Genomic DNA, 23,218 nt, shown 5'->3' on the forward strand with positions numbered 1-23,218 from the left:
GCCTACCCTGGCCAGAGTTGGTGGTATGGTCCACAGTTGGAGAGAAGCGCCCTCCACTGGACCCTGACCACCATTCCCAGTCCACTCCTGACACAGCTGGGGGACTGTTCAGCCAGCCACAGTAGTCCATCTCAAAGTCACAGAACCCTGCAGAACACACACACACACACACTGATGGACTTACGTGCACACACATATGGATGGACGCATGCACGAACTCAAGAACACACACATAGTAAGAATAGCTTTCAGAGACTTTCTGGTTTCTGTGTGTATTTTGTAGTTTCTTACATTAACATCCCACTGGTCATCGATTCATTGACACACTCACCTTGTGGTGGACACGGCCCATTAACAAGGGTGAGGTCATCAATGGCAATATCCCCCTCCCGGCCATCCCCGGCCACAGCCTCAAAGATGACCTGTCAATCAGGAAACACATTGCTGTAATCTTAGTGAGTCTATCTATGAACGATCTGTGTTTGATTGTACGAAAATACATACAGGGTCCATGCTTCATAAGTGTAAATTAGTGGGAAAGTAGATTACAGGGTACAGTAAACAGTGGTCCTCAGCTGAAGGTTTCCTCAGCTGAATTCCAGAGTAGAAGTAATACTATATCTAGGGTTTGTCTGAAATGGCGCTCTATTCCCTATATAGTGCACCACTGTAGGGCTCTAGTCAAAAGTAGTGCACTATTTAGGGAATAGGGTGCCAATAGGATGCCTAGATATCACCCCGTACTCTCATTCTGACTCTCTGTGTGTGCTAGTACACCTTTAGTGGTCTACTGAAGGGTTGAAGTGCACAACCTGACTGCAGATTGCACGTCAGCACTCACCAGACTGACTGATTATGTTGAGGGTATATTTCAGTTTTTTCAGATTATCCAAAGATTATATATCGCAGACCATGGCGGACTTTGTGACAAACTCAACCATGTACGTGCCAGCTGTTTTATCTCCAGCGCAGAAAAGCAAGACACCTCTTTTCTTTATCTTTTCATTGGAAGATGATTTATGACGCTCAATCAGATGTTTAACGGTTCACATGTGGTAAAACACTTTATCGGTGTGGATCTACTTCTAGTGTTAATTCATGTACGACCAAAATGTGTGTTTAGCTTTCACATGCAAACACCACAGTTGGGGTCAATGCGATTTCAATTCAGTTGTGTAGTAAGTCCGTGTTGGGGCAGATTACTTTTAACATGAAAAAATAAAGTAATCAGTAACGTAACCGATTACTTTTGGATTACTTTCAATTCTAACACCCCGGGCATATTTAACTGCAACTAAAATATAGTAACACAACTATTTCTAATTTGGGGACTGGTGTGAAAGCATACAAATGCTATAACTCACATTATATTTTATATTGTGAGACCATCCACAGGGCTCAAAAGAAACTTTTTCCTAACGTTTTCAATTGGTGGCACAAGCCAACAAATCTGGTCATGCGGGGTCAGGCAATAGAACACACGAGTAGTCTAATGATCTTATCTTAAACCCACTCAAATGACTTAAGTCTAATAGACTACTAAAATGGTATGATTCAATAAATCAATTGTTTAAATTAATTAGCATGTCCGAGCAGGAATGCATGATTCAAGATACTGAATCAAGATATAACCTTAACCACAGATTATCATAACATTTGGGTTGGACAATAGGTTCGATAGTTCATGGTTTGAAATGTTGCTCAATTAGAAAGCATTTTCTTCCCCGCTACTCAGAGACAGAGTGAAAGTGAACTGTAAATACACTACAAAGCAGCAACTCTATGGAGTCCAGACAACTTTCTGATTGACCAGGCCTGTGGTAAAATGGTTTGGTAGCCTTACCTATCGATTCAATCAATTGGAATACAAAAGAAGCCACGCACCCTTGACGGGCGATCAGCAGGACAATAGAATCTTGCCGAGCTGAGGGCATGTCAGAAGTCTTAAGGGTGCACAAAATGACAGCAGTGCTGACGAAGTGTTATCAAATGTTCGTATTCATATTGGATGAAGAAATCCTCATTTTTTTTTTATATATAACTTTATTTAACTAGGCAAGTCAGTTAAGAACGAATTCTTATTTTCAATGACGGCCTAGGAACAGTGGGTTAACTGTCTGTTCAGGGGCAGAACGACAGATTTTTACTGTAGCACCAGTAGTAGTAGTAATAGTGGTAGTAGTGGTAGCAGTAGCAGCAGGGGTTTGAACTTGCAACCTTCCGGTTACTAGTCCAACGCTCTAACCACTAGGCTACCCTGCCGCCCCAATGTCATTAGCTGTTTAAGAAAGTAACTATAATCCTGATTAAAAATGTTTTTAAGTCGTCCGTGCTGATTACAGTTACCTCATTTTTGTAATTTGATTACTTAATCTCCATTACAAATAATCCATAGTAGCAGCAGTAGTAGTAGTAACAGTAATAATAGTAGCAGTAGTAGCAGCAACAGTAGTAGTAGTAGCACCAGTAGTAATAGTAATAGTGGTAGCAGTAGCAGTAATAATAGTAGCAGTAGTAGCAGCAACAGTAGTAGTAGTAGCACCAGTAGTAGTAGTAATAGTGGTAGCAGTAGCAGTAATAATAGTAGCAGTAGTAGCAGCAACAGTAGTAGTAGTAGCACCAGTAGTAGTAGTAATAGTGGTAGCAGTAGCAGTAATAATAGTAGCAGTAGTAGCAGCAACAGTAGTAGTAGTAGCACCAGTAGTAGTAGTAATAGTGGTAGCAGTAGCAGTAATAATAGTAGCAGTAGTAGCAGCAACAGTAGTAGTAGTAGCAGTAATAATAGTAGCAGTAGTAGCAGCAACAGTAGTAGTAGTAGCACCAGTAGTAGTAGTAATAGTGGTAGCAGTAGTAGTAGTAGTAATAGTAGCAGCAGTAGTAGTAGTAGTAGCAGTAATAATAGTAGCAGTAGTAGCAGCAGCAGTAGTAGTAGTAGCAGTAATAATAGTAGCAGTAGTAGCAGCAACAGTAGTAGTAGTAGCACCAGTAGTAGTAGTAATAGTGGTAGCAGTAGCAGCAGCAGCAGTTGTTGCAGTAGTAGCATAAGTAATAGTAATAGTAGTGGTAGAAGAGGCAGAAGCAGCAGTAGTAGTAGTAGGAGTAAGAGTAATAGAAGTAGAAATAGTAGTAGTAGCACCAGTAGTAGTATCAGCACCAGTAGTAGTATCAGCACCAGTAGTAGTAGTAGCAGCAGTAGTAGTAGCAGTAGCAGCATCAGTAGTAGCACCAGTAGTAGTAGTACCAGTAGGAGGAGTACCAGTAGTAGTAGCAGTAGTAGTAGCACCAGTAGTAGTTGTAGTAGTAGTAGCAGTACCAGTAGTATTAGTAGCAGTAGTAGTAGTACCAGTAGTAGTAGCACCAGTAGTAATAGTAGTAGTAGCACCAGTAGTAGTAGCACCAGTAGTAGTAGCACCAGTAGTAGTAGCAGCACCAGTAGTAGTAGCACCAGTAGCAGCAGCAGTAAAAGCAGTGCCAGTAGTGTCTGCATGTACCTGGTAATGTATATCAGGGCTGAGGACCGTAGTTCGGCCGTGTCTCCAGCGATCTCCCTGGTCTCCAGTCCTGCTCCACAGTAGGGTCTGGGTCCTGGAGCCTGGGAAGGGCTGCAGAAAGATGTTGAGCTCCCCTGAGGCCCTGCCCTCCATGTGGTACCAAAACATCCAGCACTCTCCACTGCGAGGGGTGGCATCGTTCACCCCCGTTATCATACGCCCCCTGCTACCCACGTGGTGGTTCCACAGCTGGGCACTCAGGTAGTATCCTGAGCAAAAACATACCATCATATACAGGATGAGTTTGTGTGTGTACACGAGTGCCTGCTTGTGTGCGTGCGAGTGCGTGTCTCTCTCACCCAGTTCAGTACCCAGAGTGTGATCCAGCGCTGGGCTGGAGGTGTTGGCTCCCAGGGCCCCGGTGGTTCTGTTCCAGGTGAAGTCTCCAGACATCTCCACCTGCAGGCCACACAAGGACCCCTGGAAGGTGCACTCTCTCTCCGCCGGACAGGAGCCATTCACATTGCTGCTGCTGCTCACTACTATGTCGTCTATGACAATGCTACCTTGCTTACCACCCACCACAGCCTCCAATATGAACTGAAAAACACACGTAATGTGGTCAAAATACATGACAATACATTGAAAAATACAGATGGTATATGGTTAAAATGTAGAGACGGCGCATTTGCCGTACCAGGCGGTGATACAGCCCGACACGATGCTTTCAATGGTGCATTTTACGGAACGCTTGTCAAATAGATACTGTAAGTCGCCCGTAGTCTGTTATAAAAAGGACTAAGTTGTTCTGATGAAAACACCAACCAGAGGGCAAGCGTATCGTGAAGGACTTTGGTTGCAAGCAGGACGAAGACAAAGAGGAAGCGGCAAAGCGAGAGGGCTCACTCTCACCAAAATCTGTCCCAATGCGTTTCTGTGGGCTTAGTAATATGCAGGCCTAAACTTGATGCCTGCGATTCCTGCTTTTGGGACAACGACTCCCATTGTTAGGTTGGAGACATGAGCATCTCATCATTATACACAGATCTCTGACTAAGGTAACACCAACATCATCTTTTAGGGAGCGGAAATGAGGTGACCAATAATGGTTGCAATTGAGATCAGCTGTGCGGGTGAATTTAGCGCATACGGGTTTAACAAGACATCAACTGGCGATCATCTTGTGCCATCGGCGGTTGCAATAGACCCCTTGTTTTTTAAATTATATTACAATAAACTACATTCTGATGGCTACCCGTTAGCCTATCCATTGCCACATAACGAAAGATGTGAAAACCAATAATAGGCTACTGTTTGTTTCCCTGGCTGAGTGGATGAGCTGATTTGGGCCCTCAGCTGATTGATTTGGGCCTACTGTAGAACGATAAACTTCCCTCCAATGTGGATGCTCGCCCACGTTTTCTAGTTAGGCTACGTATAATTTGCAGAGGTGGGTAAAGTACTGAACATCTGTACTTTAGTGAAAGTAGATTGTAATTTACTCAATTAAGAAACTACTCAAGCAGCTCCTCCAGTAAGAGTAAACAAAGTATCCAGCCAGAAGTACTAGTTACACATTTAGTTTGGTCATTTTTTTTTACACCTTATGGTAAACTGTGACAGCAAACAAAAAAGACAACTACGACATTCATTTATTATTTAACCCTGCCAGCAGCATCTTGCAGATGTCCTCCAGCACAGGTAGTCTTCAGTGAAGACTGACACCAGACACAAGTCCGTAGCCTGTTGTTTTTTTTCTGCCTAAATTGGTCATTACAGTCACGTCCCATCGCTGCAACTCTTGTACGGACTTGGGAGACGCGAAAGTCGAGAACCACAAAAAATGACCCTGCCAAGCTGCCTTTCTTGACACACTGCTCGCTTAACCTGGAAGCCTGCCGCACCAATGTGTCAGGGGAAACACCGTGCAACCCAGCCGCCAAACCCTCCCCGAATCCGGGCGACGCTGGGCCAGTTGGCGCTGCCTCCCGTCTACATCCACTTTTGCCATATATATATTCTATTACAGACACCTTAATACAGACTTTTAAATTATACTATGTGAGCTAAACATTCAAATGATTTTTTTTTTATTTTAAAGTATTCTTTTTTGAGATTACTAATGATACTGTCCCGACTACAACAAAAAAATACTTAAATACGTGTAATTTTGTCCTTGAAAATGTTTAGTGAAATACTATTCATTACTGCATTAGTGGTGTGGGGGCTGTGCTTTGGCAAAGTGGGTGGGGTTATATCCTTCCTGTTTGGCCCTGTCCGGGGGTCTCCTGACCCCTCCTGTCTCAGCCTCCAGTATTTATGCTGCAGTAGTTTATGTGTCGGGGGGCTAGGGTCAGTTTGTTATATCTGGAGTACTTCTCCTGTCCTATTCAGTGTCCTGTGTGAATTTAAGTGTGCTCTCTCTAATTCTCTCTTTCTCTCTTTATTTCTCTCTCTCGGAGGACCTGAGCCCTAGGACCATGCCTCAGGACTACCTGACATGATGACTCCTTGCTGTCCCCAGTCCACCTGGCCGTGCTGCTGCTCCAGTTTCAACTGTTCTGCCTTATTATTATTGGACCATGCTGGTCATTTATGAACATTTGAACATCTTGGCCATGTTCTGTTATAATCTCCACCCGGCACAGCCAGAAGAGGACTGGCCACCCCACATAGCCTGGTTCCTCTCTAGGTTTCTTCCTAGGTTTTGGCCTTTCTAGGGAGTTTTTCCTAGCCACCATGATTCTACACCTGCATTGCTTGCTGTTTGGGGTTTTAGGCTGGGTTTCTGTACAGCAGTTTGAGATATCAGCTGATGTACGAAGGGCTATATAAAGAAATTTGATTTGATCCAAGGTTTATATACATTACTGATTCAAACCCACACGTGAGCCGGGTCAGTGGCTGTAACCACTGGATCACACAGGCACTGAGGCAACCAATCATTTATTTGGCCTATTGTTTGCCTTGAACAATTTATTATAACAAAAAAATACATCTACCCCCTACAAATATGTCAATTTATTCTAAATATTAAACACCCATTCAAACCCTTCTGCTGCAGGATTATTTCTTCTCCTGCGACGAAAGGGGTCAAATTAAGATCCGACATACGGTATGTACCTGTAGTGGGGTGTCAGTGGTGAAGGTAAGGTCTGTAAAGCGCCACTTGTTCCCCTGAGTCCCATGTCTCATCCACACAACAGTCTCTGGCTCTCTGGTTGACTTGGTGAGGAACCTCACGGAGCCTGGAGAATAACCAGATAGGGGTCATGTCTGTTCAACTGTGACAATAGGCAGTAGGCACCATTTGGTCTGTTTTGATCCCCCTTGGCCTCCTCAGAGTCTGATGTCAGCGTTATCATGCCTATTGAAACTCCCCACGCAGTTGTATCTTTATTGGCCCGGGAAAAAAATTACGAATTGCCGTTTGCAATAATGAATTCAAAGATATTGAGTTTGGCCATCAGTGGCGCCTGAAAAAAATATCCTTACCAATATCACTGCCGTACATGCGATACCAGAAACTAACACAGATGACTGTGCCTGCTGGCTGAGGGTAGCTGATGAGTCTGGCTGTTGATGAGGGGTCCAGCTTACTGCCGGGGTTAATGGACATGAAATAACCTGTTAACACATGCACACGCACAGTTGAGAACGATCTTGTACTCTAACCAGGTTTCCATCCAACTTTTTGATGCAAGTAAAGTATGGATTTTTAAAAAATGGAACAGTCTTTGGTAAAAAAATAAAATAATAATTCACTAGGTGGCATCTTTTTGTTTCAGTAAAATGAATTATGCGAGAAATGGCAGTGGAAACGCATTCATGAACACATATTGATATTATAACCATCATTTGTGTGGGCCTCCTACTACGACTCGGGAAAGCATGCAGTTTATTAGACTACAGATTAAATACATTATGATGAACTTCACATGGGGATGAAAGTGCACGGTGATGAGTTTGATGCTCCTTTCCAATAAATATCGATGGTCTTATTCTGGTGACATGATGATCCATTCACACCGATCTCAACAAATCATTTCTGTATGGACTTCGCTTTGTGCACGGTGGCATTGTCATGCTGAAACAGGAAAGAGCCGTCCAAACTGTTGCCACAAACTTGGAAGCACAGAATTGTCTAGCATGTCATTGCATGCTGTAGCATCTGTCAGACTGCCAGATGGTGAAACGTGATTAAACACTCCAGAGAACGCATTTCCACTGCACCAGAGGCCAATGGAGGTAAACTTTACACCACTACAGCCGACGCTTGGCATTGTGCATGGTGATCTTAGACCTGTGTGTGGCTACTTGGCCATGGAAAGCCATTTTACAAAGCTCCCAACTAACAGTTATTGTGCTGATCTTGCTTCCAGAGGCAGTTTGGAACTTGGTAGTGAGTGTTGCAACCGAGGACAGGCTATTACGTGCTTCAGCACTCAGCGGTCCCGTTCTGTGAGCTTGTGTGGCCTCCCACTTTGCTGAGCTGTTGTTGCTCCTAAACGTTTCCACTTCACAATAACAACACTTATAGTTGACCCGGGAAGCTCTAGCAGGGCAGAAATTTGACGAACTGAATTGTTGGAAAGGTGGCATCCTATGACGGTCCAGGTCGACAGTCACTGAGCTCTTCAGGAAGGCCATTTTACTGCCAATGTTTGTCTATGGAGATTGCATGGCGGTGTGTTTTATTTAATACACATGTCAGCAACAGTTGTGGCTGAACTGGCCAAATCCACTAATTCGAAGGGGTGTCCACATACTGTTGCATGTGTAGTGTAGTCAACATCCAAAATATACATCAAATAAACAAAACCACACACAAAGAGAATAATCCTGTTTACATTTCCTGACTAAAACATCTCTCCATCTAGGATATGATCTAGTCTGTGGTTTGGCAAACCCTTGACTTACCACTGCCAGTAGTGTGGTCTATTCCTCTTTCTCTCTTCCACAGCAGGGAAACAGTGTGGTCTGGGTACCTTTAAACATCACCAGGAATAATGTTATTTTGAGGAGGATGATGATGAGTATGAGTATGATTATGAGGATTGGAGATTATATTGATTCTTATTATGGTTGTTATTGTTATTACCAGGCACAGGTGTCCTTCTCAAAGTCACAGGTGAGGAGTTGGGAGCCTGCAGGTATGTCCCCTTCCCCACAGCTCTCAAAGCTGATATCATCCAGCATGATGTCCTGAGCTCCAAGGGATGAGGGGTCCACAGAAAACTCCAACTAAAGGGGGGAGGAAAATAGAGAGAGAGCAAGAGAGAAAGAGTGTGCATGTACAAGTGTGAGAGTGTGTGTGTGTGTGTGTGTGTGTGTATGTGTGTGTGTGTGTGTGTGTGTGTGTGTTTCCAATGCCAACCTTGAAACCTCCTGGTTGATTACCGATGAAGGCCGTAGCATTCTCCCATCCTCTAGTCTGCTGTGGCTTGGAGATCATCAGTAATTCTGTGCTCCCAGTGTTTCGGATAATCTTCAGATACATCCGAGCGGACGCACTAAAGTCATCATAGAGGTGGTACCAGAAGCTAAAAATATCAGAGCATCCTTAGTACAACAGCTACTGTAGCGACCTCAACAAGAGGCTTGGACCTCTTGGCTAAGGTGTAATGACTAAGGCCAATTACCTCTGACCATGTCTGGCTAAGAACCCACAAATATTATTTTAAACTCTTTCTTGATATCATAGTAAATGAGCTCTAGCTACCACATGGAAAAGCATTAGTTTGTATTTTAGTAAATAGCTGTTTCAATACACCATCAGGTTATGAAATACTTTTAAGAAGACAGAACAAACTTTTTCCCCAGATGAAAAACTATGACTTTATACCTCACGAACTCTCCCTCCTCCTCTTTTTGTTACGCAATGATTAAAACCGTAAAGCTGTAAATCAAAGGGAAACGCTGACCAGTACAGAATTTCTCCTTACCTTATATGGCATCCCAAAGCCATTGGTTGGTCAACGGAATGCAACAACACGGCCCTGCCAAAGTGTGTTGCTGAGTCTCCTTCCACATGCATAACATGACCTGGGACATATAAACACACACATCAAGCAGGCAGCACAGATACTGTACAATGACGCACATGGACAACACAGCAGTCCATAACAATGGAGCTATGTGACCATTCTATTCCCTAGGGGCTGGGTTTCCCTTAAAGCAACGCAGCACTGAGATCATCTTTCGTCCATTTCAATGGAATGAAGATGAACTTAGTGTGTGTATTGAGACATATACCCCAGGGTGATCCCGTGGTGTGGTCCTGTCCAGGAATCAGGCTGATGTTAGCCCTCTCCAGACTCCAGCGGTACACTCCCACACTGCTGTCGTTCCATCCACAGGAGTGGCGCTCAAAATCACACGACCCTGAGAGGGGACACCAGGGTCGTATTCATTGGGCACAAAACAGAAGATAACAGGCGGACACAGGGATGGACTACCTGAACTTGTCCAATAGAAACGCTCGTTGTTGTTGTTGTTTTGTTTGTTTTTTTTAAACGCTACGGTGTGCCCTAATGAATATGACGCAGCAAACAGTCTGAGACGCGCTAGAGAAACACTAAGACTAAAACTAAAGGGATAGAAAGTGTTTGATTGTTAGACAGAATGGTGTTTTTTTTTTATCAAAGGAAGAAACAACTTGTTCCCACAGCCTCTGTCGGGCATTTTGAACGAGAAGAACGAAGAGTTGAGCAGAGAGAAGAGAATAATAGCTCTCTAGAGCTGAAGAGTACGCAGAGAAGCCGGAGGAAGATTTCAGATTGACGTACCACAGAACTCCTCGTCGGAACCATCGTCACAGTCGTCCTTGAAATCACAGACATCATCAACTGGGACACATTTGCCAGACGCACACAGGAAGTCGCTCTCAGGACAACAGGAAACTAGGATCAAAAAGACTGAAACAGAAAAAGTTCCTTGACCTCTCGGATCTGATCATTCTATATGTTGAATGACAACATTACATTGGCAAACTGCAATTAACAGAATTCAGGAGGTGTGTGTCTACTGAAAATGAGAAAGGGAGAAACAAATGAAGAAATATGTAGAGTATTTTCATTCTGAATAGCACTGCTGTTGATCATTGTCTGCCGTGCTGGACACATATTCACAAAGCGAATTCACCGAACAGGAAGGTTGATTACAACGTCAACCATTTCAATATAACGGTTACCGACGGCCTCTGACGAACCATTCCATCCCCTCTAGGTATCACTGTTGCGCCACACGTGAGACCACCCTGACTGTCCTGCTTATACACTCATCCAAGAGTCAAACACAGTCGTGCACATAGGATCATGCGATTTCGTTATGTGTAAGGTAAACTCACCTGATAGGAGAACCAATCTTCTCATGTTGAACAAACCATGGAAACAATACAATAAATACAGAAAAGAAAGAAAAGGAATGTGAGGCTTCAGAAAACTGCCTGACTGGTATAAACTTTATCATCCCATCCAAGGAACTGATTGAACTGATCGTTTTTATAAAGATTCCATTATCTCAACCGTTTGGTCTTATCAATAGCATGTGCTTAAAGTCCACACAGCGCACTCAATAAACTCACATCACATTCCCTCTGCCTAGTCTTTATGGCCCACCATGTATTTCAGGGCCAGTATTCATTAAGAGAGTCTCAGAGTAGGAGTGCTGATCTAGGATCAGTTTAGCCTTTTAGATCATAATGAAGAAGATTGTATTACAGGGAGGGGGGGGCTGATCCTAGATCAAAACTCCTAATCTGAGATGCTTTTTGAAAACGGGCCCTGAACCCTGAACTCTGTCGGTCTGGCACAGCACAGCTGAGCTCTGGACTACCTGATCTAGAGAGAGAGTTAATATGGTTCTGCTCCTTGATCCCTCACTGTGTTCCTTCTTTGCCAGCTTTCCTAGAGATTGTAAGGCGGTGGGAGTTGAGGCAAAGAAAATCAAGTGTGCTTGTAACCAACTGGCAGTGAACCTAGTCGTCAGTGTTGAGAGTGGGAACAGTACACCGATGTTAAACGTCAAACGACTGTACAGTTCACCGATCAGTGTAAGGGTGACAGTTGAATTTGAGGTCTGGAAACCAAAGTCAGTGATAAGCTACTGTGTGATGTAGATTAGTCTACTAATCATCAACATTCTAATCTAATCGACACGGACACAAAAGTGACGTGATTGGGACATAAGATTTTTTAAGTTAATACAAATGATTTACCATAGTAACATTCATTGGGTTATTGATAGATGGACTTCTAAATAACGCAAATAATATGTTACTATGGTAGTCAGACTATGGAATTGTGATGTGGAACCTCCTCTGTGACATCATATTGTGTCCAAGCACAGTCACCATAGACATTATGACATCATGAACGGTCGGTCACCTGTGGTTTATTGTGACATCACCATCCCTCCGTATCCATTTGAGGACAACAAAGTCAGTGGGTCATGAGGTATGGCATCTTGGAGGTTGTCAAATCCATCAACTGCCCCTGGTATGTTCAGATAATTAATTGAAAATAAATATTGCATTACAATATCATTGGTTATTACAATATATAGAACATGCCAATAGTTTGAATTATGCATTTACTTTGTAGATTCATATGTTTACTCTTACAGAATATTAGTAAGGTCAACCCTGTCTGAATTAACAGTTTCTTTAAGATGCCATTAAAGAGGCGAGGGCTACAAATCTTATAGATTATAGTGGTAAAACATACGGTAACAGGCTACTACTGTAGGCGGTTGTTTCTGTCTGAAAAAACTTAGTGGTACTCTGTTTCCCTGCCAGTCTGTGGGAGGCGTAGGGGGCTCAGGAGACATCTCTCCATGGCCAGAGACTCACTGAAAGTGCTGAGGAGGGGGAGAGAGGGAAGAGGGAAGCGTGGGACACCGGCTTGCCCCTGCCCACCAGGAGCCTCTGAGCCATCAGAGCGGAGAGACTCTCCCCAGCCACAGTGCAGGAGAGTGGACGCCAACTCTGTGAGAAGGCGCAGGCCTCCACTAATCGGCTCTAGAGATGGGATGAAACACTTTCCCCGTAAGAGGCTGGAGGCCGACTCTGTGAGGAGGTGCAGGTCTCCGTGCGGAAGGAGGAGAAACTCTCCCCAAGGCAGGAGGTTAGACAACCCTATCAGGAGACGCAGGTCCCAGATCGAGAGGGACCAATCTCCTGGGAGCTGCAGAGAGAGGGAGGGAGAGAGTGATGAGAGTAAGGAAGAAGAGGAAGGAAACAGCAGCAGCTCTGGCTCTGCCAGTGAGAGTGAGACGTCTGGAGAGAGTGAAGGAGAAAGACAGGAGAGAGAAAGTAGAAGAGTGATGAAGCAGGCTGCTTGTCTGTTTGAAGAGATATCAGGGCTGAGGGTCAGGGAGAGTCACACCCAGGAGACAGAGAGTGAGGAGGAACAACAACAACAACAAGCATTCCCTTATTTGTTGAGAGTAAGGACCAACAGAACACCCAACCATTTACCAAGAGAGAACGCTGGAGGCCGAGCCAGACCCAAACCAAAACCAAGTAGGAGCGAACCCACCAACAATGACTCTCCTGGCCCATCCCGAGCCAAGAACCCACGCATGAGGCCCAACATGATCAAACTGAAGTCCAGAGAGAGAGTCAAAGCCAAGGACATGGGGGAGGAATCGCTCCTGAGCCGACGCAGAAGTCGAAGTGAGACATCCAGCAGAAGTCCTTCTTCTCAGAGTGAGACAGTAGGAAGACGGGTCACTCCAGCCTTAACGTACACGTACAGACTAAGGCCCAGAGCCCCAGCTCCAGCTTCACATAGGCAGGCCGAGCTTGAGAGAGAAGCTGCTGCCATTAGAGAGAGGGGGAGGAAGAGAAAAGAAGAAACCCTGAGAGGACAGAACGAAGTCAAGGAGGAAGAGGAAGACGAGGAGGAGGAGGAAAAGGAGAGCGCAGCTCTTTCCTGCTTGGGACTGAAGGGAAGGAGAGGAGGGTTGGTGAACAATGGTAAGGGACTAAACCTGAGATGGCGTGATGACAACACCAAACGGAAGAGAAGAAAGAGGGCCAGAGAGGAGGAGGAGAGCAGTGAGGAGTTGGTGGAGAGGGTGTGGTCCAGGGAGGGCTGGAAGAGGAATAAGAACAATAGAAACACTAGTCCGGAGATACCCATCGTTATCCACTATCTAACCCGACAAAGGAGAGGCCAGTTGAAGAACCCACTACCCAACGATAGAGGATCGTCCTCTTCTTCTTCGTCCTCAGACTCCAGTATCTTTAATCTTGGACCCAACCCCAGTAAGACCGGACTACACGTAGTATCAATTCAGCAGAAGAAGAATTAGCCTGGTCCCAGATGTGTTAGTGCTGTCTTGCCATGGGCCTGACAATGACCACAGGAGCTGGCAAGACAGCACAAAGACATCTGGGACCAGGCTAAAGAAGAACTAGTATTTGGATATGACATGAAACAGTATCTGATCTTGAGTTTGTTATTTCTAATCTGTGATGATTTGGGCTTTATCTCATGCGTCACTTTGTTGCAGGTAGGTTTGAGTCTCTCTTCACACTGGGGAGCATGCTGGGTAAAGGAGGATGTGGGGCGGTCTACGCCGCCATGCGCAAAAGTGACGGCCAACAGGTGAAGCTTTTAACAGTTGGTTAAAGAATTCTAATTCTGGTCATAGAAAGTTAACAGATAGGAGGAAACATTAGAAATGTCATCTATCAATATTCACATAACGCAAGAAGTGAAAGCACACTACTGTATGAATCTATCATGTTGCTTTTACCCCGTCAGGTGGCCATAAAGTATGTGGACAGAGGAATGGCCGAGCCATACGTAATGCTTGTAAGTAGCCTGTTTTAGTTGACGCAATGGCAAGTACTGTAAGTATAAGAAGACAAGAACCCTCCTACTGAGTTTTGGTCTGGGTTTGGATAGCCCTCTTGCGTTCTCCGTTGGGAAACAGTTGGGTGTTCTGTTTGTCCTTGTGCTCAATAAAGGGAATGCTTGTTGTTGTTGTTGTTCTTCACTCTCCTTCTCACCTGTGGAGAAAACCTCATCTAATGGCAACCCCCCCCCTTCTCAACCTTTCCACCCCATCTCTCCCCCTCACCTCTCCAACTTCCCCACCCCTCTCACCTCCAGCCCGGAGAGAAGAGTGCCTTGCCCCTGGAGGTGGCCCTGATGCAGATCGTCTCACGGCCCCCGTCCTGCTGCTACGTGCTGGGCCTGCTGGACTGGTTCGAGGAGGCCGAGCGTTTCATCCTGGTGCTGGAGAGACCCTATCCGTGCATGGACCTGTTTGATTTCATCGAGGAGCTGGGAGGCCGGGTGGACGAGTGTCTGGCCAGGATCATCATGATACAGGTGATGGGTCGAGACCTGTGTGGCGCAGTTGGTAAAAGCGTGGCGCTAGAAACGCTAAGGTTGTGTGTTCATTTCCCGCAGGGATCACATACACAAATATCTCTAGTCACTCCTAAGTCACACTTTACTTAATCACCGTTTTTTTAAGAGGCATATATTATGTTATTGCAGGTGGTACTGGCTGTTCGGCATTGCCGCGACCGAGGGGTCCTGCACCGAGACGTCAAGGCTGAGAACCTGCTGGTGCAGACGGACAACCTACGGGTTAAGCTCATCGACTTTGGCTGCGGAGACCTTCTGAGAGAATCCTCCTACAGAGACTACTCAGGTAGGACACAACAGGAGAATGGCTGGTCAGGGTGATCATGTTCAGTAGGCACGGAATGCAAGGAAACGCTCTGAAACCGAGGGAAATGGGGAGGTACTATCTAAACTCATCCAATAAGAAGCGCTCATTACCGTTAAAAAAAAACATTTTGTCAGTGTGCCCTAATGTACATGATCAGTGGTAAAGATAAATAAAAAATAAAACAATTCTAATGTTTCACCCCTCAGGCACAGAGGAGTACTGTCCTCCAGAGTGGGTGCTGAGCGGTGTGTACCAGGGCCGCCACGCCACCATCTGGTCACTGGGGGTACTGCTCTATGGCCTGGTGTGCGGCCGTCTGCCCTTCAACAAGGAGGCTGATATCATTGCTGGGCGCCTGCGCTTCAAAAAGGGCCTGACTAAAGGTGAGCGGGAGGGAGGCAAGTGCAATAGACCATTTGAGAGAGAAAAATAAAGAGTTTGTGTTGGTAAACGTGGGTATGCATTTAGATGTGTTTATGGATACATAAAATGGTGCTCAATGACAAAAAATATTATTAAAATAGGGACCCAAAGGCAAACTCACCATCCTATAATTTTTTTCCCTTTATGGTACAGAGTGTAAGGAGTTGATCAACTGCTGTCTGCAGCAGGATCCCACCAAGAGGCCTGTTCTAGAGCAGATCCTTCTTCATGATTGGATGGCAGACAGACCGGTGATCTAGGACGAACTTTATGAGACTGGGTGATCTACCACCTGGGTCAGCTGTGGTTACCATGACAACAATGATTAGGGAAGAAACGCAAAATGAACCTCTGCAAGATACCAGTATATGAATAAAGAGAAGAACGCAATCACAACACACCGAGTGGCATGTCAGGGTTTTTTCTGCAGTTTTTTATAGACATTTTCCATTGTCTTGTTTTTCCATAGAGAAACTTTAGTGTTTGAAATTTAAGAAATGTGAAAATTTCAGGGAAAAAAAACAAACAAAAAAATTGTAAGATGTTTGTTTATTAAATCCAGAAATGTCCTATACAGCATATATATATAAAAAATGAATATTTCAATAAGGCATTTTGGTCATTTGATTCAGAATGTGTACACTTGTTCTAAAGGAACGTGCTATTCCCTCAATAACTCTACCAAGACATTTCGGATATTTTTCTATACTTGTAAATAGGCCCTCTGAGACATGTGTCCAGGATCATAGTGATAACGTCACTCCATCACTACATTCCAAAGGGCTCGTTCCTAGCTTGGCCCTAGATCTGTTAGTGCTGTATATTATTCATGCCCAGTGGAGTTGGCTATAGATGACAAACAGATCTGGGACCAGGTTAACTTGTTCCAGCGTAATCGCACACAAACTGGTCTCTGCATTAAGAGGGCGTGAAAGCTTAATTGACGGTGCCATCCTACCCACCATGACGATAGCGCAATATTTATCTAGGAAAATGACACAATAGCACATGTCATCCTTACGACGTTACGATGACGGAAATCTTACAATATAAGTATTTCTCAACTTCGTTGACAACAACAACAACAACATTTTGACAAACGTTGGATTCCGATGGAATATCGTTAAGCATTTTAGGACTACGAAGGGGCCGTTTGAGACAGGCTGTCCGATGTCTGCGAGCTTCCTTCAAGCGTAGAGAGAAAACCAGTCCTGGGGGGGGCGCACATTCATAAAGAGTCTCAAGAGTGTCCGTGTATTCTTACTCATTAGGATCTAAAAGGCCAGACTGATCCTAGGTCAGTGCTCCTGCTTTGAGACGCGTTATGAACACACGCCCCCTGGGGGGTTTCCAGTGCCAGCACATCCCCTGAGTGAGTGGTCCCAGCGGTCAGTCAGTCAGGTCCGGTACAAGCCCTTACACAGTTTTCCTGGCCGTGAGCACTCTCACGATGGAGCCCACTCCTCCTGCAGAGAGAGCCTAGAACACACACAGAAAGATACACACAGTATGAACACAGTGAATGCAAAGAACAGCATTATATCAGCAGCTTGCGGGACACCCACTGGAGAGGTTTGTCATCCCTCAATGTAATTCCTCTCTCCTGCTAATCAAATAGCCTGTGTGTTTATCTGGTCAGCTTTTGGTGTCTCTGGATAGATAGACTGCCAACATTCTCAAAATAACGTGTTATAGGGTGCGGTTTTTGGAGGAAACTTGCTTTCTGGACCGTTACTGATGTCTGTGAGATGTGCGACATGCACACTCGCTGCCGCGTGTGTAGGTGTCGCATGGTTTGATATGAATAACATGGGTTCGTGGTAGGCCTATCTATTTAAAAACAGAAGCCTAGAATGTAATGACTATTTTGATGCATAATTGCAATGCAGTCCCCCCCCCCCCCCCCCGTCTGCAAATAAAAAATGTGTCCATCTGTTCAGGTTTTTGGTCTCTGGATATAGAAAAAACCTCCCATAGGTATGTTTATATATTACAGGTACAATATTTAAATTAATATCAATTCATATTCCTCCCATGGGCCTATTTCCCTTGGGATCGTGGCACTTCTATTTACAATTAAATGTTTTGATAGGCATTTTTACATTTAGGTCATTTAGCAGACGATCTTATCAAAAGCGACTTACAAAAAAAAATAAAAGGATAGTGATCCACTTTAAAATGACAGCTGGTGGAGACTTGGTGGGACACAAACACAGGATGTCATTCAACCAACCGCGTCGTTGTCTGGTGTCAGGGGGTCAAAGGTGAGCAATGGTGGTGAGTGCATACATCTTCATACTTTTCTCTCGTACTGGTCCCCCGTGGGAATCGAACCTACAAGCCTGGAGTTGCAAGCGCCATGCTCTTACCAACTGAGCCACACGGGAACAAATGAGCCTACCCATGAGCCTACCAACTGCACCTACCATGAACCCATCTCATCCGTATCTATTAAAAAAAAAAGCACAGTAGGCCTGTAGGTTAGGGATGGTCCTTCATGTCCGATGTGCAGGACTCACATCAAAACTGCGAGTGTAAATCCCCCCCCCCCTCTCCCGTGTAGGCTGACTAATCTACCAGCTCACATTTGTTGCTTATGTTTTAGGCCTAGTGCTTGTTTGACTCATTATGTACCTTGCTCTAATTGACGGCGTTACTTGAAAGGATTTGAAGTTTAAGAGTTGGGGAAAACAGGGCAGCGGGTCATGAGCTCTGCTGACTGCTGCTGAAGATTTGACGCACAGGCCCGCCATAGACTATAAGCGCAGCGGCGCAGTTGATAGGATGCTGTACCTTGGATACTGCGGATCGCTGGCTGCATATTCATATTACGACGCATAATTGCCATGGTAATTTGGAATGTTCAGTCAATTAGCATATTTATTAGGGATCCCCATGGCAGCAGCTACTCTTCCTGGGGCCTGGCAAAATTAAGGCAGTTATACAATACCGAATTCACAACACACTAAGTGAGTGCCCTCAGGCCCATACTCCACTACCGCATATCTACAACACAAAATCCATGTGTACGTGTGCATTCCATGTTTGTTTATTCCATGTGTAACTCTGTGTTGTTGTTTGTGTCGCACTGCTTTGCTTTATCTTGGCCAGGTCGCAGTTGTAAATGAGAACTTGTTCTCAACTAGCCTACCTGGTTAAATAAAGTTGAAAAAATATATATTAGAAAAATAGTGCATATGTTATCGTGTGCGTGTGTATGCATGTGTCTGTGCCTATGCTTGTTGCTTCACAGTCTCCGCTGTTCCACAAGGTGTATTTTTATCTGCTTTTTAAATCTGATTCTACTGCTTGCATCAGTTACCTGATGTGGAGTAGAGTTCCATGTAGTCATGGCTCTATGTAGTACTGTGCGCCTCCCATAGTCTGTTCTAGACTTGGGGACTGTGAAGAGACCTCTGGTGGCATGTCTTGTGGGGTATGCGTGGGTGTCCAAGCTGTGTGCTAGTATTTTAAAAACAGACAGCTCGGTACCTTCAGCTTGTCAACACCCCTTACAAAAACAAGTAATGAGTCTCTCTTCCACTTTGAGCCAGGAGAGATTGACATGCATGTCATTAATGTTAGCTCTCTGTGTACTTTTAAGGGCCAGCCGTGCTGCCCTGTTCTGAGCCAACTACAATTTTCAGAGGCCCCTCTTTGTGGCACCTGACCACACAACTGAACAGTAGTCCAGGTGCTACAAAACTGGGGCCTGCAGGACCTGCATTGTTGATAGTGTTGTTAAGGCAGAGCATCACTTTATTATACTCCAAGTACTCCATACTTGGTTACTCCAAGCAATTTAGTCACCTCAACTTGCTCAATTTCCACATTATTCATTATGATATGTAGTTGAGGTTTATGGTTAAGGGATTGATTGATTTGTCCCAAATATAATGCTTTTAGTCTTGGAAATATTTAGGACTAACTTATTCCTTGCTACCCATTCCGAAACTAACCGCAGCTCTTTGTTAAGTGTTGCAGTCATTTAGCTGACGTGTATAGCGTTGAGTCATCCGCATACATAGATATAATGGCCTTACTCAAAGCATGTCGTTAGTAAAGATTGAAAAAAGCAAGTGGCCTAAACAGCTACCCTGGGGAATTCCTGCTTCTACCTGGATTATGTTTGAGAGGCTTCCATTAAAGAACACCCTCTGTGAGCACCCTCTGTTAGACAAGTAACTCTTATCCACATTATAGCAGAGGGTGTAAAGCCATAACACATACATTTTTCCAGCAGCAGACTATGATCGATAATGTCAAAAGCTGCACTGAAGTGTAACAAAACAGCCCCCACAAACATTTTATCATCAATTTCCAGAAGTTTACTAAGGGTTGGTAACAGGCTGATTGGTCGGCTATTTGAGACAGTAAAGGGGGCTTTACTATTCTTAGGTAGTGGAATGACTTTAGCTTCCCTCCAGGCCTGAGGACACACACTATCTAGTAGTCTGAAATTGAAGATGTGGCAAATAGGGGTGGCAATATCGTCCGCAATTAACATCAGTAATTTTCCATCCAGATTGTCAGACCCCGGTGGCTTGTCATTGGTGGTAGACAACAATACATTTTGTCACCTCTTCCAAACTGACTTTACGGAATTCAAAAGTACAATTCTTGCCTTTCATAATTTGGTCAGATACACTTGGATGTGTAGTGTCAGCATTTGTTGACGTTTATCTTGCCAATGAAAAAGTCATTAAATAAGATGGCAATATCAGTGGGTTTGGTGATAAATAAGCCATCTGACTCAATGAATGATGGAGCCGACTTGTCTTGTTTCCCCAAAACGTCATTTAAGGTGCTCCAAAGCTTTTTTACTATCTATCTTTATATAAATAAATGATGTCTCATAACGGGTGCGTCCTTATTACTAACTGGAATAAGACATTTCATAAATGCGTCAAGTGCAGCGTCAGGTTGCTCCTCATTACACACCCCAGACCAGAAAAATATTCTTTACATCATCAACATATGAATCCCTACAAAACGTCTTGTATGACCTCTTATACACTATATTAGGCCCAGCTTTTGGAACTTTGGTTTTCCTAGATATGGATATTATATTGTGATCACTACATCCTATGGATTTGGATACATGTTGAAGATTTCATTCCTGTGCTGTTTGTAAATACCCTGGCAGGTTGACTGATAACCTGAACCAGTTTACAAGACCTGGTTACAGTTTGACGTTTTTTCTTGAGTGGGCAGCTTGATGATAGCCAGTCAACATTTAAAATCACACAGAAAATATACTTCTCTGTTGATATCACATACAGTATCAAGCATTTCACACATATTATCCAGATACTGACTGTTAGCACTTGGTGGTCTATAGCAGCTTCCCAAAAGAATACAGTTGAAGTCAGAAGGTTACATACACTAAGTTGACTGTGCCTTTAAACAGCTTGGAAAATTCCAGAAAATAATGTCATGACTTTAGAAGCTTCTGATAGGCTAATTGACATCATTTGAGTCCATTAGAGGGGTACCTGTGGATGTATTTGAAGGCCCACCTTCAAACCTCAGTTTGATATCATGGGAAAATAAAAAGAAATCAGCCAAAACCTCAGAAAGAAAATTGTAGACCTCCACAAGTCTGGTTCATACTTGGGAGCAATTTCCAAACGCCTGAAGGTACCACGTTCATCTGTACAAACAATAATACGCAAGTATAAACACCATGAGACCACACAGCCGTCATACCGCTCAGGAAGGCGACGCCTTCTGTCTCCTAGAGATGAACGTTTCATGAGCTCTGTCAGAAGGAATGGGCCAAAATTCACCCAACTTATTGTGGGAAGCTTGTGGAAGGCTACCTGACACATTTGACCCAAGTTAAACCATTTAAAGGCAATGCTACCAAATACTAATTGAGTGTATGTAAACTTCTGACCCACTGGGATGTGATGAAAGAAATAAAAGCTTAAATAAATCATTCTCTCTACTATTATTCAGACATTTCACATTATTGAAATGAGGTGGTGATCCTAACTGACCTAAGACAGGGAATTTTTACTAGGATTAAATGTCAGGAATTGTGAAAAACTGAGTTTAAATTTATTTGTAAACTTCCGACTTCAACTGTATCATCATTTAGCATGCCCACACACCCTGTAAGTGCTTCCAGCCATTCACCAATAAGGATAAATCTTACCTTTTCGTGCCACAGCAGCAGTGTAGCACTGCTGTTTTCAGAAGGCTTCTCAAAACCCTTGTAGATGTACTTCATGAGCAGGTCAACGCCGTTCTTATCCAGAGACTGAACAGCCTTCTCAATGTCACTACTCTTGAAGGCGCTCAGCACTTTAAGCACCAGGGCCTCAGCACGATCCTATAAACACACACTTTAGTATCTTCTGCTCAGGAAGTACACACTTTCACATGCCTCAACTCTGTATGATGTCATGATGTGTGAACCGCAGACTATACAGTTCAGTTTTGAGGAGATGGAAGCTCAAAGTGTATGTTGAGGAACACAGAGGCAAGTTGTGTTTAACATTGGGCTGTTATTAATGCTCAAAACGCACCTATTGTGTTGTAAGGAAGACTCACCTTAACATTTTGGTTTTTGGTGTTGATTGGAGGATTCTTCAGCACAGCCTGCAGCGCTTCCATCAGGTTGCCTGTGCATCACAGTGTTAAGGAAAACAGACAGAGAGACAACACACAACACAGTTTAACACTGATGAGACAGTCATGGTCGGCTTGATTCACCTCTTCAAATCAAGTTGCTTTTATGTTTCAGAAACTCAATGACTAACTGACTTGTGGAATCCACTTCCTACCCCCCAATTTGTCAGAACCTGCTTCAGGTAATAAACCAAATATTAGGCCTACCACCACCACTAAACGTCTACTGAATAAAACACAAAATCTGACTGCACAACGTGTATTGTATTTTCTCCTCAAATATATATAACGATTAAAAGACATGAGAGCACCACGCCCTGACTTGAAATTACACGCGCAAAAGCATATACTTGATTCTGCAAAATCACACCACGACTTGCCAGATGGTCTGTGCATTGCAACATTTTGGAGAAAATCTGTATCGGCTTCACGCCGCTTTATCAAATGTAAATGTGCACGTATTAAATCAAATCAATGTAAAAGGATATTGTCTGATCAGCGAATCCACTTCTGCTTCATCTGGACCGACCTGACTCTCTCCATTATCCTCATCATCCACAAATTTGTTCTCGTCGTACTCGTCAACGTCCACCTTCCTGAATTGGTTCGAATCAGTATTTTTCGACATTTTGACGATATGGTTTGTTGTTTAAAGAAGAATACTGCAATAGGTCTGTGCTCCTTTTACAGTAAAATAATTCCTGGTTTAATTTCCTGTCTCGCACTGACAGCTTCACTTCCGCATAGAGGGCGCTTTCTAGTGGTTGATGTGTGATTTGTATAGTTGGAGCAGTACTCATAAATAACAGTAGATGGTGGTAAAGGTCAAGAAAACACTATCTCTCTGCCTAAGTGAAAAGCTAGGCTGAAACGCCTGCATTTTGGAGCTGCCTTACTCAAGAAAGAAAAAAAGAGACCATGTTTGTATTCGGCTTTTTAATTTTAAAAAAACGTTGTATGCAAACTGATATATG

At 43.9% G+C, this 23,218-nt stretch overlaps 3 protein-coding genes across 4 annotated transcripts in view; 1 reads left to right on the forward strand and 2 right to left on the reverse strand.

Moving 5' to 3' along the window:
* The window catches only part of si:ch211-106h4.4 (MAM and LDL-receptor class A domain-containing protein 1), a 32,387-nt gene extending 21,389 nt beyond the window's left edge, over positions 1–10,998 (reverse strand). Inside the window, exons 1-13 of one of the 2 annotated variants that reach the window (XM_036985719.1) lie at positions 10,840–10,995; positions 10,280–10,408; positions 9,747–9,875; positions 9,437–9,536; positions 8,869–9,034; positions 8,593–8,735; positions 8,412–8,479; positions 6,987–7,118; positions 6,615–6,739; positions 3,851–4,091; positions 3,492–3,760; positions 332–422; positions 7–147 (exon numbers count right to left, since the gene is read on the reverse strand). In XM_036985719.1, the coding sequence (XP_036841614.1) occupies positions 7–147; positions 332–422; positions 3,492–3,760; positions 3,851–4,091; positions 6,615–6,739; positions 6,987–7,118; positions 8,412–8,479; positions 8,593–8,735; positions 8,869–9,034; positions 9,437–9,536; positions 9,747–9,875; positions 10,280–10,408; positions 10,840–10,864 (1,759 nt within the window). In that variant the 5' untranslated portion in view covers positions 10,865–10,995. Of the gene's footprint in view, positions 1–6; positions 148–331; positions 423–3,491; positions 3,761–3,850; positions 4,092–6,614; positions 6,740–6,986; positions 7,119–8,411; positions 8,480–8,592; positions 8,736–8,868; positions 9,035–9,436; positions 9,537–9,746; positions 9,876–10,279; positions 10,409–10,839 lie in introns of both variants that reach the window. The other variant, XM_036985720.1, reaches the window with a different exon arrangement.
* Positions 10,999–12,815: 1,817 nt separating this feature from the next.
* On the forward strand, positions 12,816–16,017 carry LOC110530939 (probable serine/threonine-protein kinase MARK-A). Its single transcript, XM_021614233.2, has 7 exons — positions 12,816–13,761; positions 14,010–14,104; positions 14,264–14,314; positions 14,615–14,836; positions 15,008–15,164; positions 15,392–15,568; positions 15,762–16,017. The coding sequence occupies exons 1-7, from the start codon at positions 12,816–12,818 to the stop codon at positions 15,866–15,868; spliced, it is 1,755 nt and encodes a 584-aa protein (XP_021469908.2). The 3' UTR covers positions 15,869–16,017.
* Positions 16,018–16,141: 124 nt separating this feature from the next.
* On the reverse strand, positions 16,142–23,016 carry LOC110530166 (actin-related protein 2/3 complex subunit 5). Its single transcript, XM_036985721.1, has 4 exons — positions 22,733–23,016; positions 22,167–22,239; positions 21,769–21,945; positions 16,142–17,087 (listed from the first exon to the last, which is right to left on the reverse strand). Exons 1-4 carry the CDS (start codon positions 22,870–22,872, stop codon positions 17,025–17,027), a joined length of 453 nt encoding a protein of 150 aa, XP_036841616.1. The 5' UTR covers positions 22,873–23,016; the 3' UTR covers positions 16,142–17,024.
* Between the last annotated feature and the right edge of the window lie 202 nt (positions 23,017–23,218).

This window comes from Oncorhynchus mykiss, chromosome 8, assembly GCF_013265735.2.
Source record: "Oncorhynchus mykiss isolate Arlee chromosome 8, USDA_OmykA_1.1, whole genome shotgun sequence".
In the NCBI taxonomy this organism is placed as follows: Eukaryota; Metazoa; Chordata; class Actinopteri; order Salmoniformes; family Salmonidae; genus Oncorhynchus; species Oncorhynchus mykiss.